Source organism: Ptiloglossa arizonensis, chromosome 14 (assembly GCF_051014685.1).
Source record: "Ptiloglossa arizonensis isolate GNS036 chromosome 14, iyPtiAriz1_principal, whole genome shotgun sequence".
Taxonomy (NCBI): domain Eukaryota; kingdom Metazoa; phylum Arthropoda; class Insecta; order Hymenoptera; family Colletidae; genus Ptiloglossa; species Ptiloglossa arizonensis.
The window spans coordinates 5,465,293-5,480,741 of NC_135061.1; the positions used below are offsets into that span (position 1 = coordinate 5,465,293).

At 34.8% G+C, this 15,449-nt stretch overlaps 2 protein-coding genes across 4 annotated transcripts; one reads left to right on the top strand and one right to left on the bottom strand.

The window, feature by feature from the left end:
- Positions 1-452: 452 nt before the first annotated feature.
- On the bottom strand, positions 453-4,055 carry Med31 (mediator complex subunit 31). 2 transcript variants are annotated; one of them, XM_076326247.1, is made up of 5 exons: positions 1,826-4,055; positions 1,696-1,749; positions 1,422-1,511; positions 1,066-1,353; positions 453-619 (listed from the first exon to the last, which is right to left on the bottom strand). In XM_076326247.1, exons 2-5 carry the CDS (start codon positions 1,730-1,732, stop codon positions 582-584), a joined length of 453 nt encoding a protein of 150 aa, XP_076182362.1. In that variant the 5' UTR covers positions 1,733-1,749; positions 1,826-4,055; the 3' UTR covers positions 453-581. The 2 variants fall into 2 exon arrangements, with proteins under 2 accessions (XP_076182362.1, XP_076182361.1); XM_076326246.1 differs by having other exon boundaries at positions 470-619; positions 1,696-4,055.
- On the top strand, positions 3,155-8,482 carry LOC143154282 (alpha-tocopherol transfer protein-like). 2 transcript variants are annotated; one of them, XM_076326245.1, is made up of 4 exons: positions 3,155-3,413; positions 3,590-3,901; positions 4,645-5,008; positions 7,986-8,482. In XM_076326245.1, exons 2-4 carry the CDS (start codon positions 3,600-3,602, stop codon positions 8,241-8,243), a joined length of 924 nt encoding a protein of 307 aa, XP_076182360.1. In that variant the 5' UTR covers positions 3,155-3,413; positions 3,590-3,599; the 3' UTR covers positions 8,244-8,482. The 2 variants fall into 2 exon arrangements, with proteins under 2 accessions (XP_076182360.1, XP_076182359.1); XM_076326244.1 differs by having other exon boundaries at positions 3,164-3,901.
- The last annotated feature ends 6,967 nt before the right edge of the window (positions 8,483-15,449 follow it).

Genomic DNA, 15,449 nt, shown 5'->3' on the forward strand with positions numbered 1-15,449 from the left:
AAATATACGTACATGTGTAATTATTTTAAAAATGAATTTTAAATAAAACATCCATGTAAGAAGTATGAAACTTCATCTAACAAATTAGAAAATAATGGATTAATAATATTATATATAAAATAACTTTTCCTAAAAAATGTTTGGTTTTTACCATATAAGCCACAATCAAGTTATTATAATTTTGTTTGAAATATTAATGTTACATTTAATAATTGTATATATAATTAATACCAAAGTATTGCATTCATAGTAATTTAAATGTAAGGGCCGTATATCGTAAAATTTAATTTGATATATAGAACTACCAATGTGTAGATATATTTTTATTATCATCCAGTTTTAAAAATTATTATTTTTTTACAAAAAAAATTTTCATAAGGCAAAAGATACCCAAAGCCAAATATTATTTGAAATATTATATTTATATACAATATTTCAAAATGTAACAAATTTTGTAACAGAATAAAACAAGTAGACTTACTAAAGCTGCAAAGTCTGTATCTGCTATTCATATCTTCAATGATGATTTTCCACCCTTTCCATTGTCTTGAGGCATAAATAGTCATAAACTTTATGAACAGCTATTCAGGTTTCAGCATCACTCGTCCAAAATCAGATTCTACAATTGGAGTGCCTTTATTTCAATTTGTTTCCACTGATTGCACAATATTAATAAACTTCTCCAAACTCTGTATATATATTTATTTGTTTATTGAAATTATATTTCTTTAATTATAAAAGAATAGTTTTGCAACTTTTTAAATATATAGATACACATCTAATATTTATTATTGTACTAACTTCTACAGTATTATATTTTAAATATAAATGAAGTATAAATAACAGATAGAAGGAAAAGAGGGAGAAGTGTAATCACAGGTGTATAATAAACATAGAAAAGTACTTTATTTATGATTTATCACAGTCAAAAAACATAACTAATAAAACAATTCTGATAAGGAACTATAGTATAGAAGTAATCTTATGTAGTGTCACAGTTTTTGTGGACCCATTTAATACTGTTTTTCACATATATTACTCAAGGAACTTTAGGTTGTACAATACCATTGTTTTGAGGATTTACATGCTGCGTTTGTTCAGCAGCAGTTTGTAACAGTCTTGTCCTACGTCTGGTATAATGTTGCCATAATAGTATTTGTTGATCGTCTATAAATTTCGTACATTGAGAGTTTACTACTTCTCTTCTAAAATGTTCATATTGTAATAAATCTAAGAAGTACAAGCACATAGGATATTTCAAATATTTTGCATATTCAGGTTCCTTCCAATATAACAGGTACTTAAGATAATTTATAAACGTTGAATCCTTAAAGTATCCACGTTGTGCTAAAACTATGAAAGTAATTATTAGTATCTTTAAAAATTATGACAAAGTATATAATAATCATTAAGGAACGTACAGTTCAAGTAGTTTGGATTAGCAAGACACTGAACAAATTCTAGTTCAACCTGAAATCTTAAACGTTGCTGCTCATCTGTTTCTGGACCCCCTAAAAAATAGATAAAATTTGTTAATAGAAAATAACAATGTTTATTTGTTTATTAGACACGAGACGTAAACGCATAAACAAGTAGCAAACCAATGGAAATGATGTACGAAGCATTTAACAAGTACCAAATAGAAGTTGGAATTATAATGTTATTAAAAATGATAAGAATTCAATTAGGAAATACCGTTCATTCCAATGAAAGATGGTTTTCTGCCTTTCATGAGACCCGGAGGATCATCTAAACGGTTCATAGTACATTAATTCTTAACAGTCGATTGTTATCGACAACGCTATGATAATAGAAACACGTTTACTTTATAACCAAACGAACAACAATTACTTGGTACGATTGTAACGTTTATAGAGTTCAAAAGTGTTCTTGAATATTTTGTTACACCATCTCGCAAGTTTTTCGTATACATATCAAAGCGTATGACGTAGATGCGTTGTGATTGAATACAGAGTAACGATACTAGCGCCAATATCCTGTCGCGGGAAATGTAAACTTTCTTCGGGCACATCTTAACTATTTGTGGTCGAAGTCCGAAATGAAGTACTCCATAAGTGTCGGCCATTTCTTTAGGCAGCTCGATCCAGTTGTCCTCAAGAATAGATAATAACTTGGTTACTCCTATTGCGTTTGCATTTGATCGGTCGCACTTCATTTTAAATACTTATATGACGTTTATGCGTTGTATATGTAAGAAATAAACATGATTTTTGTCTACGCAATTGGCGAATCGTGTCCCCGCTTGTGTCCTTATTTGTACTTTGTATATAAATACGTATTTACATATTAAATATAATTCCATTCTTCGATTCTTTTTTCACATAATTATAAATCAAAAGTACATCGTACTGAAATTATCGTTAATGTTGATACAAGAATAGTTTTGTCGCTCGATAAAACTTATTGAACAGTATAGTACAGTACTAAGTTGCTACAACCTATACACCTTAGAAATATTCCACGAAATATTTCGTCTGAATAAGTTTTATCGAACCACAAAACTTCTTGAATAGTATAGTACAGTACTAGGTTGCTACAACCTAGTACACCTTAGAAATATTCCCCGAAATATTTCATCTGAACAAATTTTGCCATTCGATAAACCTTCTTGAACAGTACAGTACAGTACTAGTTCGCTACAACCTATTACACCTTAGAAATTTACAAATCTCAAAAGTATTCCGGGTGTGAGTGTACGCTTGCAATTACTCCAAGGATAGAGCCGGTTCAGGTATTCCCCGATTACTGGAATTCGAGTATACCACCGTAAGATTAGCACGAGCGTCCCCATCCGAGGCGTTTCACGCGCGGTGGTGCGGCAGATATGCTCGTGGCTGAAACGGAACAACGGGAGGAACTAGATCAGAAAATGATTAAATTAGAAAGCGTCGCGATACTTCACGGCGATGAACGTCTCCTCTGTTCCGGGCGGATGTTTTCGTAATCCCCGATGCTCCACCGTGAAAATTAATTAACGTTAACTGGCGCGACGGTACCCCAACGATTCGTACGCGAGGATGCGCGGCAATGCTCTCTGTCTGTGGTTTATGTCTACGTGGATTCGCGATTCCGTGTGCACGGTGAAACGATCGAGCACGATCCAATGCGCATCGACTAATTATCCTTCATCCTTCGCGACTCGTTGAAAAAGAAGTGTCGGTTCTCGGTATCGGAAACGCAGACGTTCTCCTTGCGTTCTAATAGAAACGTTCGAACGAGCCTTCCGTAACTACACGCGCACCGATCTCACCCGACGATTCATTTCTGATACGAATTGAAGTCGAGACGTTTCCGTCAGTCCTCGTCGAGACTTCGAACCGACCGCTCGGACGAAATACGTGGACAGTCGAACGAACAGGAATCGAAGACTGCGTGGACGATCACATTTCCCGGTAACGATCGGGTGAACGCGTAAGCTACGTTGCGGTTCAGTGACGACGACTCTGCAGTCTTTAACGATTCAAGGACTCCTGTAAATTCTTACCAACTCGACGCGACGAGACGAGACACTACACCGACACTTTCGCGTATCGATACGACGAGATTCGATCTTACACCGTGTCTTTAGCCGCAGCACCATGACCACCAAGAAGATGTTACCTCTGCCGTATCCGTTCTCTCTCGAGGAGGAACTGAAGAAGAACCCGGAGATCAAGATGTCCGATATCGAGCTGCTACGAGAATGGTGCGACAAGCAACAGCACCTGCCGAAGGTCACGGATCTCCATCTGATACTCTTCTTGCACAGCAACTATTACAGCATGGAGGCCGCGAAGAACACCGCGGAGAGTTTCTTCACGATCAGGTCCCACGTTCCAGAGTTTTTCTCGATTAGGGATCCCTTGGGCTCGAAAGAGCTGCGCCAGGCACTCAATGTCGCGTAAGTCCTTTCTTAGTTTTTCGAACTTTTGATCGAGCAATTGATCGATTGGGCATGAAGCAGACTTCTTCTCGATTTTTTTTTCAAAGCGGACCGGTGGAACGAACTTTTTGAAACAAATCGTGGTAAGCGTAATCGCGAGAATACAGCAAAAAATCTGTCTCAAAGTGTCGAATAAATGTTCGTTCGAGTCGACAAAGAATATATATTTGTACTATCGTTTTAACAACGAAGAATTTCAAGTCATTCGGTATGTCAGTTTCGTTCGATATCACTTGACAAATGTAAATATTCTCTCGATAATTCACTAGCAAATAAGACATAAATTTAAATTAAGGAATGTAGTCTGACGTGAGCATACATTTGAATACGTGTACATTTTACATGTTTCGGTCACATTTTCTTTGGGTTTGATAACAGTTGTAGATACCATTGTGTAAACGTAAATTAATATATTTTATAATATAGAGAAAAGTTCTTCGATTGATTTTGAAAAAAAGATTCTTCGATCGATTTTGAAGAAATCTCCTTCGATCGATTTTGAAGAAATGTCCTTCGATCAATTTTGAAAAAATATTCTTCGATCGATTTTGAAAAAAAGATTCTTCGATCGATTTTAAAGAAATGTCCTTCGATCGATTTTGAAACTTTGCAGACTTCGTGTGGAAAGATCGAAACACTTTAAAAGAGAAAAGAATAAACGTTGAGTTTTTGATTAATTAGTTTCTAATTCTTTGATTCAGAGCCATAACTGGACTATCGGGACTGTCGAAGCAAGGTCACAAGGTACTTTTCGGAAAACTGGTGGATCCCGATCCGTCGCACTATTCCTTCGAAGACGTTACCAAATCGTTCTTTATGGTGTCCGATTTAGTCGGTTTGAAAACTGGCACCTGTGAAGGTTACATTTTCATCGGTGACTCCGCGAACGTTTCGTTGGGTCACGTTGGTCGAATAAGTCCCATGGGTATGAAGAAGCTGGTGATGTACGTTCAAGAAGCGATACCTGTTCGTTTGAAGGGAATACACTTCATCAACACACCGCCAGTGATGGACGTGATAATGAACATGGCGAAACCCTTCATGAAGAAAGAATTGTGGAATATGGTGAGGAACACGATAATAGTATTTGCAGCGCAAGCTGTGAAACTTTTGAGGTATATGCGTGTAAAATGAACCGATAAAATTCCGATCAGCATAACGTAGGGCACGTGTACTCAACGAAACGAATATTATCGAAGAGATCAATGTTTAGCTTCATTAATTTATTTTCGATTAAATGGTTACCTTAGCTTGATTAATTTATCTTCGATTAAATGATTACGTTAACTTTATTAATCTATCTTCAATTAAATGGTTACCTTAGCTTCATTAATTTATGTTTGATTAAATGGTTACCTTACCTTCATTGATTTATCTTTGATTAAATAGTTACGTTAACTTTATTAATCTATCTTCGATTAAATGGTTACATTAGCTTCATTAATTTATCTTCAATTAAATGGTTACCTTACCTTCATTAATTTATCTTCGATTAAATGGTTACGTTAACTTTATTAATCTATCTTCGATTAAATGGTTACGTTAACTTTATTAATCTATCTTCGATTAAATGGTTACCTTAGCTTCATTAATTTATCTCCGATTAAATGGTTACGTTCATGTGCGATAGAAAACGACGACCATTTTATTAATCGACGTTAGCAGAGCTCGGCACTTAACGATTATTTTCGTATTATTTTCGCATTTACTTCGTTAAATATGTTTCACGTATTAAATCAAAGACACGACAGTGTTCCACGTACAGGAAGTCCTTTCGACGTTTCTCGATTCGCGTAGAATTTGCCACGTAGCCTTACTAATGAGTCCAATTAGTAGATCCGGGACAAGATGCACTAATTGTAGCTTTCGTGAAAAGATACGTTCTGCGTTTGGAGTTAATGTACGTTTACGATTGCACGTTCTCGTGACGATTAATCGAACGATCCACGGGAATTCTATATTGTTGTTCGCGAAGGGCAATTTTACGAGAAGGAAAGATTCTTTTTATTAACATTTCTCGCGTTATTTACGAGGAATACTCGATCTCTGACCGTTGTACCGTAACGTGGCTTTAAACATTACTCGGTTTGGAATTTCAAATGCGCTTTTAACGGTTATATGTTCAGTTCCATTTACGGCAAATGTTCGATACATTTGTAAACAGAGAGTCTGGCAATTTAGATTGTCCTCTCAGGAGTAGCAGTTTTCATTTTGTCGTTTTAATTTTCATGAATCGTGAGAACCGGTTTGCTTACAATATTCTCCTCGAGAATTGTAGTTTTCAATTTATCGTTTCCATTTGTATGCAGTGTGAAAACCGGTTTCTAGATTATCGCAACGTATTACCATAAATTTGTAACACGGGTCAATTGATCTCTTATTGTCGAATTATTATCAAAAACATTTTACAACTTTGAGAACTTGTCGATGGTGTGCTCCGTTATGATATGTTGTAATATGTGCAAAACGATACCTTTCTATTCATCGTTAATTTTAATTGCTTCCTAGTTAACTATGAATCATATTACACTATTAGGAGTTTTCTTAAAAGTTATTCCAACAAATTTCTTTTTTAAAGTAGATCGATTTTGTCGTATCGATTCACATTTTACTAAAACTTGTACAGCATAAAATTCTACGGACAATATTTTTTATAATTTAGTGCGAAAGTTTCGAATCATTAATTTCGTTATTATTTATTAATCGATATAATTTTCTAAAAGTTACGTGCATCCACTTATCCTTTGCCGTTTAATCTTCAACATTGTATTACGTCAACAATAATTGCTTTACGAGTTGCACTTTGCGTGAAATGATAATTTTCCGGTCTGTAGAGCAACAACGTCAATATTTTCTCGAAAAAATGACAGGCACTGTTTAGCGTAGCAAATTATGCTCTGCGGAGATAAAGAAATACTTCAAATTTGAAATTTAATGTAAAAATCTCAAGAGTTAGAATATCTACGTCGAGTCTCCGAAATAAAAATCTAAAATCTCGACGTGAAAGTTTATACTTGAAACAAATGACTGTTTCGAATACCAAAGACTTGTTTTAATTCAACTAATGTTAACGATAAACCTTGAATATAAAAAGTAGAAGCGTACATTTTGAAGGTTTGGATAAATGTTTAGATTTCGATAAGTGTTACTATCAAAGCTCAAGTTTCGTTAGTTCGTAGATGAACAAAATTTCGTAGACCACTGATTTCCAAAATTAAATATTAGAATTGTTTTAAATCTCGTAGTTTGGAAATTATCTTAGATTTCAAACTTAAATACTAAAATGATAGTTGTAAGAAATAATAGCCATTTATTTAGAGCATTTTAATTGTAACTTAGCAGAACGGGATTTAATTCCTGTTGAAGCTAATTAGAAGTCCGTACGACATATCCAATTTTATGTGAAATTTAATTCATCGCGCAGAATTCTGTTGAACTGCTTTTGGTATAATTACTACACACATCGTATATAAGATTTTTGTTAATTGGTGTTTTGTAAGGTATTTCAGAAAACATGAGAATTCCACAGATTTACGTGATACTTTATACGGAACTGAACTGAGCCGTATCGTTGAAATGTTTAAAGATTCGAAAAGGAAATGATAAATCGTTGCTGTTTTTTTAGAAAATTCTTTGGAATAAAATATAAGAAACTTTTGCAGAAGATTTCGTAGTATAAGAAATTCCTTGAGTATAATTTTTCAAAGTAGAACTTGTACTTCTTACATATTCATGCTGCCCTACGTATATGTTGCAACACATGTGTGTGTGTAAAATGTGTGTGATTCGCAACATGTGTATTACAGAGAGAGGGAAATATTAATTCTGGAAGAAATTACGATTTGTAATCAAATGTTTTAACCAGTTTTCGTAAGGACTGGGTCTAACGTATATAAAAATTATTCGACAGTGTCTTCGCTCTATTTGCTCACGATATCGTATAATATTCGTACTGTACGCGCATTTTGCTAAAAAATCGTTCGTTTCCTTTTTACTTAAGCACCTATACATTTATAAGAGATATGAAAAATTCTATTTCTAGATGCATTTACATTCATCGTTAAAAACTTTGGAAGAGTTCGTTTCCCTCGACATACTCCCGAACGAAGTCGGTGGAAAGGCAGGATCGATATCAAAAATACAGGAGGATCAAATAAAGGAAATTGACAGTAAACGGGAATGGTTCATCGAAGAAGAGAAATTGTCTGTAGTGGACGAGGCTTTACGCATTGGCAAAAGCAAGACTGCGAACGATCTCTTCGGAGTCGAGGGGACTTTCAAAAAACTCGAAATAGATTAGAAAAGTATTGTTTTGAATTTCACCGGGCGCAGAAATAAGTTTTTAAGGAACAAATAGCGGATCCTAATGCGTTAAGGTAATTTCCTATTCGTAAAGTGGCTTCTGTTTTTACGTACATAGCCGTAAGAGATTTCATGAAAAATGTTTATTTATTGCGTACGAATAGCGAAGTGAGAGCATATATTCTCGAAACGTTAAGTTTATTCGGTTTATAATAAATGAGACATTTTATTTTTCTATACAGAATCTTTACATTCAGAATAAAGTGATCATATATAAAGCGAATAATATTACCATTAATATATAATGTTCATACATTATTAGAAAGCTATTTTCTCGAATGCTTTTTATACATTTAGGTTTCGAAATTGAATAGAGTGATCGTAAAAGTGTAATTGAATGTAACTAAGTGCGCATGTATCTTCATCACCTAATTAACATTTATTTTCCACACCAATTGCTTTACAATTAAAATTTAAGATTTCATTTAATTGACCTATCTTTTTAAAAATGTATCGCTTAATCTTTATTGCTTTGTTATTCTCAATGTAGTCTGTTTTCTTTGTATTTTCTAATATAATATTTTATATTGTTGAGTCAAAGTTTGTATCAAGTTTTGGATAAATTGTTGAAAGAAATCATTGTATAATTGATAAAAAAGGGTTTTATACTAAGTTATTAAACTTAATATCAAAATTATATTTAACAGCAAAGATCAATGAGTCAGCTCAAATGAGGTACAGAGGATTTTTAATAGTTTGCAAAATGATTTAACAAATTAATTAAACTACGATAATTTTACAGTACGTAAAGTACAAGTGGCGCTATCTGTGGCTACTAGGCCAAGTTTATAGAGGAATAGTTTTCATTTCCACTGCCAGATGTCGACGCATGTACTAAATTCACTAATTAGCAGCTTAAATTCGTTTTTTTACATAAATAAAGAACTGATTGATGTATTTTAGAAACTCAGGTTAAATCAATTCATGCTAAAGAACCACAAGGAATTGAAAACTTCCGCAATTTCTTATAAATTTTTACATTATGTTAACAAATTATTCCTTCGTTATTAAACTTAATATAAAACTTATATTTAACAGGAAAGACCAATGATTCAATTCAGATGAGTCACAGAGGATTTTTAATAGTGGTTTGCAAAATTATTTAATAAATTAATTCAACTACAATTATTTTACAGTACGTGAAATGCAAGTGGCGCCATCTGTGGCTATTTGGCCAAGTTTGTAGTGGAATATTTTCCATTTCCTTGCAGTTGAATATAATTTTTATATTGAATTTAATAACACGGTACAATTTGTTAACGTAATGTAAAAATTTATAAAAAATTGTGGAAGTTTTCAATACCTTTGGTTCTGTAGCACGAATTGATTAAACCTGAGTTTCTAAAGTACATCAATCACTTGTTTATTTACGTAAAAAAGCTAATTAAAGCTGCTAAGCAGTGAATTTAGTACATGCGTCGGCATCTAGCGGTGGACATGAAAACTATTCCTCTACAAACTTGGCCTAGTAGCCACAGATAGCGCTACTTGTACTTTACGTACTGTAAAATTATCGTAGTTTAATTAATTTATTAAATCATTTTGCAAACAACAATTAAAAATCCTCTGTACCACATTTGAGCTGACTCTTTGATTTTTGCTGTTAAATATAATTTTTATATTAAATTTAACAATGTAGTACAATTTGTTAATGTAATATAAAAATTTATAAGAAATTGTGGAATTTTTCAATACCTTTGGTTCTGCAGCATGAATTGATTAAACCTGAGTTTCTAAAGTACATCAATCACTTGTTTATTTACGTAAAAAAGCGAATTAAAGCTGCAAATCATTGAATTTAATACATGCATCGACATCTGGCAGTGGAAATGAAAACTATTCCTCTACAAACTTGGTCGAGTAGCCACAGATTGCGCCACTAGTACTTTACGTACTGTAAAATTATCGTAGTTTAATTAATTTATTAAATCATTTTGCAACCTGTTAAAAATCCTCTGTACCTCATTTGAGCTGACTCTATGATTTTTGCTGTTGAATATAATTTTTATATTAAGTTTAATAACGCGGTATAATTTGTTAACGTAATGTAAAAATTTATAAGAAATTGTGGAATTTTTCAATTCCTTGTGGTTCCGTAGCATGAATTGATTCAATATAATTTTCTAAACTACATCAATCACTTGTTTATTTACGTAAAAAAGCGAATTAAAGCTGCTAATTAGTGAATTTAGTACATGCGTCGACATCTGGCAGTAGAAATGGAAACTATTCCTCTACAAACTTGGCCTAGTAGCCACAGATTGCGCCACTAGTACTTTACGTACTGCAAAATTATCCTAGTTTAATTAATTTATTAAATCATTTTGATTACAACAATTAAAAATCTTCTGTACCTCATTTGAGTTCACTCTTTGATTTTTGCTGCTAAATATAAGTTTTATGTTAAGTTTAACAACACGGTATAATTTGTTAACATAATGTAAAAATTTATAAGAAATTCTGGAAGTTTTCAATTCCTTGTGGTTCTTTAGCATGAATTGATTTAACCTGAGTTTTTAAAGTGCATCAATCACTTGTTTATATATGTAAAAAAGCGAATTTAAGCTGCTAATTAGTGAATTTAGTACATGCATCGACATCTGGCAGTGGAAATGGAAACTATTCCTCTACAAACTTGGCCGAATAGCCACAGATTGCGCCACCTGTACTGCATATACTTTACAATTAGTTTAATCGGTTTATTAAATAATTTTGTAAATAACTATTCAAAATCCTCTGCACCTCATCTGAGCTGTATCATTGGTCTTTGAATTTCCGTCGCTAAATGCTGATACATGTACTAAATTCTCTGCCTAGCAGCTTTAATTCACTTTTTTTCATAAATAAACCAGTAATTGATGTAATGGCAGGGCCTGTTACTGATGGGTCCATTAACTTTCTCTTCGTTTTCTTATTTGCACGCAGTCCTTCGTCCGATACTATTAAACTTAAATAAACACCATTACCTTACAAAAAGGTGAATATCATTTTAAATAAAAAAAAATCTCTTAGAAGATATCTTTTAGGACACCTTATTGGTAATCCGTTGCCTTCTACAGATCTCTGAAATTCTTTGAAGCTAATAACGCTGTACAGTTTCCATGAAAATAATAGAAAATATTAAAAGCGAATAAATTAAGTTCTTTGCAATTTGACCAAAAAACCATTATATTTCGAGATTCGTTAATAGAGAACATAATTTATTTCGTAAAATATATATTTTTTAAAAATAAAACGAAGGCAATACGCATTTTGGCATCCGATTTCGTAATAGACGTGTCCTCGTTAACTAGAATTAACAGAAAAAAAAAAGGAAAACTCTGACAGCTTGCAACACGATGCAGCGAGCGCGGCGCGCAAAATGAAAAATTCACGCGTGTTTCGTATCGACGTCAGAATATTTTAGGAACATATGATGTAAAAAAAAAAAGAAAAAACAAATGTAGGTGTATAAATACAAAGCCATGGCAGAAGGTGCTGCTCCGGAAAATTATTAAACGTGTCAGCGAAACAGAATGATACGGCGGGACGAACTTGTGCGAACAATCCATGGCACGGTAATAAATCATAATTGATAATAAATCATTCGCCGCGGAGCTCCATCATTCGAGGGATTAAAACTTCCGTTGCATAAATCATGTCGACCATTAAAAGGTTAGCGAACACGTGCTAAGTATGTGTTAACTTAGCACGAATGACATTCCCTCGTCCGGTCCCCATTTGGGGCTTTTATTCATGGTTGTTCGAGGCAACCCCGTTTCCTCGTAAACCAATCTTATGGAGAAACTTGCTTGGTAAATGCATCGAGGCAAGAGACCAAGAGACTTATGAGCCACATTCGCAGCCCGTGTTCTGCCTTTTAGAGTTAATGGAGCGTGCTTCTTTTTTCTAAAAAGATGTACCGATTTCTCCGTTTTAATCAATCAATAGATTGTGCCACTTGTACGTTTCGGATTATTTAAATTTTGAACTAAGAATTAAGAAAATGTTGGGTTTGTGCTCCTACACAGAGTTAAGATAAAAAGGAGGTACTCCTATTCAGATTCTTAGAAGCGACGTCGTTTCCAAAAATTTTCGCGAAATGTAATTTAGCGGAACATACGAAAGAATTTCTGTAATTTTGCTAAAGTTGTTCCCTGATTTTGGAACTTTGGTATCAGGAGTACATAATATTCGTATTGGTATTGTTTTAGGTAGTTTCAGCAATGTGATAGGATCGGTTTAAGGAAATGGAAGCAAATAATAGGTAGAAAAAAATCTGCTGTTGTTACTCGAAATGAATTTATTGAAAGACTACGTTACATCGAAGGTACAATTGCATTCTTTCGTTTCATTGTCATACTCAAACTTTCATACGTATTGTAAAAGTGTTGTTCCTTGAAGTATTCAATCGTTTCTTATATATTAACTAACTATTCTAAATTCGCAGCCAATTAGCTCGGTACTACCCGCGACGAATAATTATTGTTCGTCGCGAGTAATACCGATTACCAGGTCTCACCACGTGGAGGTTGCTGCGAGCGGAGACCCGGAGAGAGATAGATGGAATCAAAGTTCCATCGATCTCCCTCGACACGCGATACAAACGAAGATACTAAACCAAAGAGATGGAAGGAATCAATGTTCCTTCGATCTCCTCGTTTAGTACTGCCGAGCAATTACATTATGGAAAAATTAGACAAAATTGGGAAAGACGCGACACGAACCGTGCAGTTGGTCCTACTAGGTCTATCCCGTTTCCCCTCCGTGGTTCCGATTCCAGAGAAAACGAACGACGCCTACCACTCCCCTAGAGGAGTGCCCCGTTTCTCCATCTTTACGACGAGAGGGTCTTATTTTGGAGGCTTTCGCAGGGACCGGCAAAAATGCCTACTCCTGTGCTCGCAACATGCCTCCTCTGGAAGCGGACACATCGGAAGAGACGGCGATAGACCGTTCGGACTACTTACACGGCCGGCCACTTGCTTATACAAGAAGCAGTGGTGACCGGACCGAGGAACGAGGAAGCGAGCAAAATTAAGCTAAAGATTGGATAATTGCTTGGCAGATCACAGCCTTAAAACTAACTTATTCTAACTGCAGAGATAGAAGGAATCAATGTTCCTTCGATCTCCTCGTTCAATTCTGCCGAGCAATTACATTATGGAAAGATTAGGCAAAATTGGGAAAGACGCGACGCGAACCGTAGAGTTGTTCCTACTAGGTCGGTCCCGTTTCCTCTCAGTGGGCCCGATTCTCAAGGATATGCGCGACGCCGTCCACTCCGTAGAGTGCCCCGTTTCTCCCAACTCCGCGTCAGGAGCCACGCAGAGCGTGGACCTGACCCACGGAGGATGACGAAGAGAGGGTCTTATGATGGATCAAGGGCTTCCGCAGGGACCGGTGCGAACACCTGCCCCTGTGTTCGCAGCATGTTCTCTCTCAAAGCGAACGCACCAGAAGCGACGGCGATCGACCGTTCGGTCCACCTCCACGGCCGGTCACTTGCTTATGCAACAAGCAGAGGTGGCCGGACTGTGAGACGAGGAAGCGAGCAAAAATAAACTAAAGATTGGATAATTGCTCGGCAGAGCACAGATATTCGTACATGGTGGCCTTAAAACTAACTTAGTCTAAGCTTATGGGTAAAGAGGCGGTTACGATGAGAGTGTACTCTTCTTTCTTCTTTCTTCGTTTCCTGATGTGCCTAGCTAAGAGGAAGGAATTGAGAATTGGGAATGGTTAAAAACATGTCAACTAGAAAATAAAGGAAGCACTGCAAAAAAAAGAAGCATGGAAAAACAAATAGGAATTAAAATTAGCGAGTTAGTACAAAAAAAAAAAAAAAAAAAAAACAAAATTAGATGTTTGCCACCGATGGGCGGTGGTCAGTGGCGGTTACGGAGAGGGTAACCGGTGTTCATTGTTGTCCGTGGAGGGTCCAGACACCTAAAACGAAGAGATCCGTCCACCTCGGCGGCCCCTCCTCGAATGAAATTTTTGGCAACCGGGTGGGGCTATATATACCCCAATCAAGGTGACTTACCGTTACTTCGATTGTTTTTGTTCGATATAACGAAATATTTCAAGCAATTGATGACTTTTTAGCCATTATTTATACTAGAACATTGTTAATAATTGTTTAAACTACGGTCCTACGACAGTTCTTAATAATTATGATAAATAAACATCAGAATTTTGCGAAATTTGCGGATGCAAACGGTTTCGGTGAATGTTTGTTCATTTCCGTGATTGTTACTAATATTTATGCATATTCCCAATATTAATCGAAGAATGTGCATCTTATTTATGCGTTACAAATGATTAATTAACTTATACAAATCGATTTTGGTCGAGATTCGTAGTAAAAACGTGTTTCGTAAAGTTTTAATATATGGACAGTAACAATTGTTTATTAGGTACATTAATTTAACATTTGCTTAATTTTTATAATTTTTGGAATACACGTGGAAGTTGCATTTTTTACTTAAAAACTTCGAAATTCAATTAATCGCTCTAGATAGAAAAATCATCGTAATGAACATTTGTGAATCGATAATCGATACGTGTATCCTTGACAATGTCGGTTGGTCCTCAATCAAAAATTCCATCGCAAACAAAGAATATTTCAACCAAATGAGATTTTTAGCCATTATTTCTACCAGAACATTGTTAATAATTGTTTAATCTACGGTCCTACGACGGTTGTTAATAAATATGATAAATAAACATCGAGATATTGCTAAATTTGCGAAGACGAACGGTTTCGGTAAATGTTTGTTCATTTCCGCGATTGTTACTAACAATCATACATGTTCCGAACATTTATCTTACAATATGCATCTTATTTATGCATTAAAAATGATTGATTCCCCTACAGCAATTAATTTTGACCGAGATTCGAGGAATAAACGTGTTTCTTAATGTTTCAAAGCATGGAAAGTAACAATTGTTTATTAGATACATTAATTTAACATTTGTTTAATTCTTATAATTTTTGGAATACACGTGGAAGTTGCATTCTTTACTTAAAATCTCCGAAATTCAATTAATCGCTCTAGATAGCAAAATCATCGTAATGAACATTTGTGAATCGATAATCGATACGTGTATCCTTGACAATGTCGGTTGGTCCTCAAAGAAAAATTCCATCGCAAACAAAGAA

What these genes read in the sequence shown, in the direction of transcription:
- LOC143154282 (XM_076326245.1), top strand. Translation starts at nt 3,600, where the DNA reads ATGACCACCAAGAAGATGTTACCTCTGCCGTATCCGTTCTCTCTCGAG. An exon ending in CGCCAGGCACTCAATGTCGC is followed by an intron (nt 3,902 to 4,644) that starts GTAAGTCCTTTC and finishes TCTTTGATTCAG; the next exon opens with AGCCATAACTGGACTATCGG. An exon ending in AGAAAGAATTGTGGAATATG is followed by an intron (nt 5,009 to 7,985) that starts GTGAGGAACACG and finishes TTCTATTTCTAG; the next exon opens with ATGCATTTACATTCATCGTT.
- Med31 (XM_076326246.1), bottom strand. Translation starts at nt 1,762, where the DNA reads ATGAACCGTTTAGATGATCCTCCGGGTCTCATGAAAGGCAGAAAACCA. An exon ending in ATCTTTCATTGGAATGAACG is followed by an intron (nt 1,512 to 1,695) that starts GTATTTCCTAAT and finishes TCTATTTTTTAG; the next exon opens with GGGGTCCAGAAACAGATGAG. An exon ending in TAATCCAAACTACTTGAACT is followed by an intron (nt 1,354 to 1,421) that starts GTACGTTCCTTA and finishes TTACTTTCATAG; the next exon opens with TTTTAGCACAACGTGGATAC.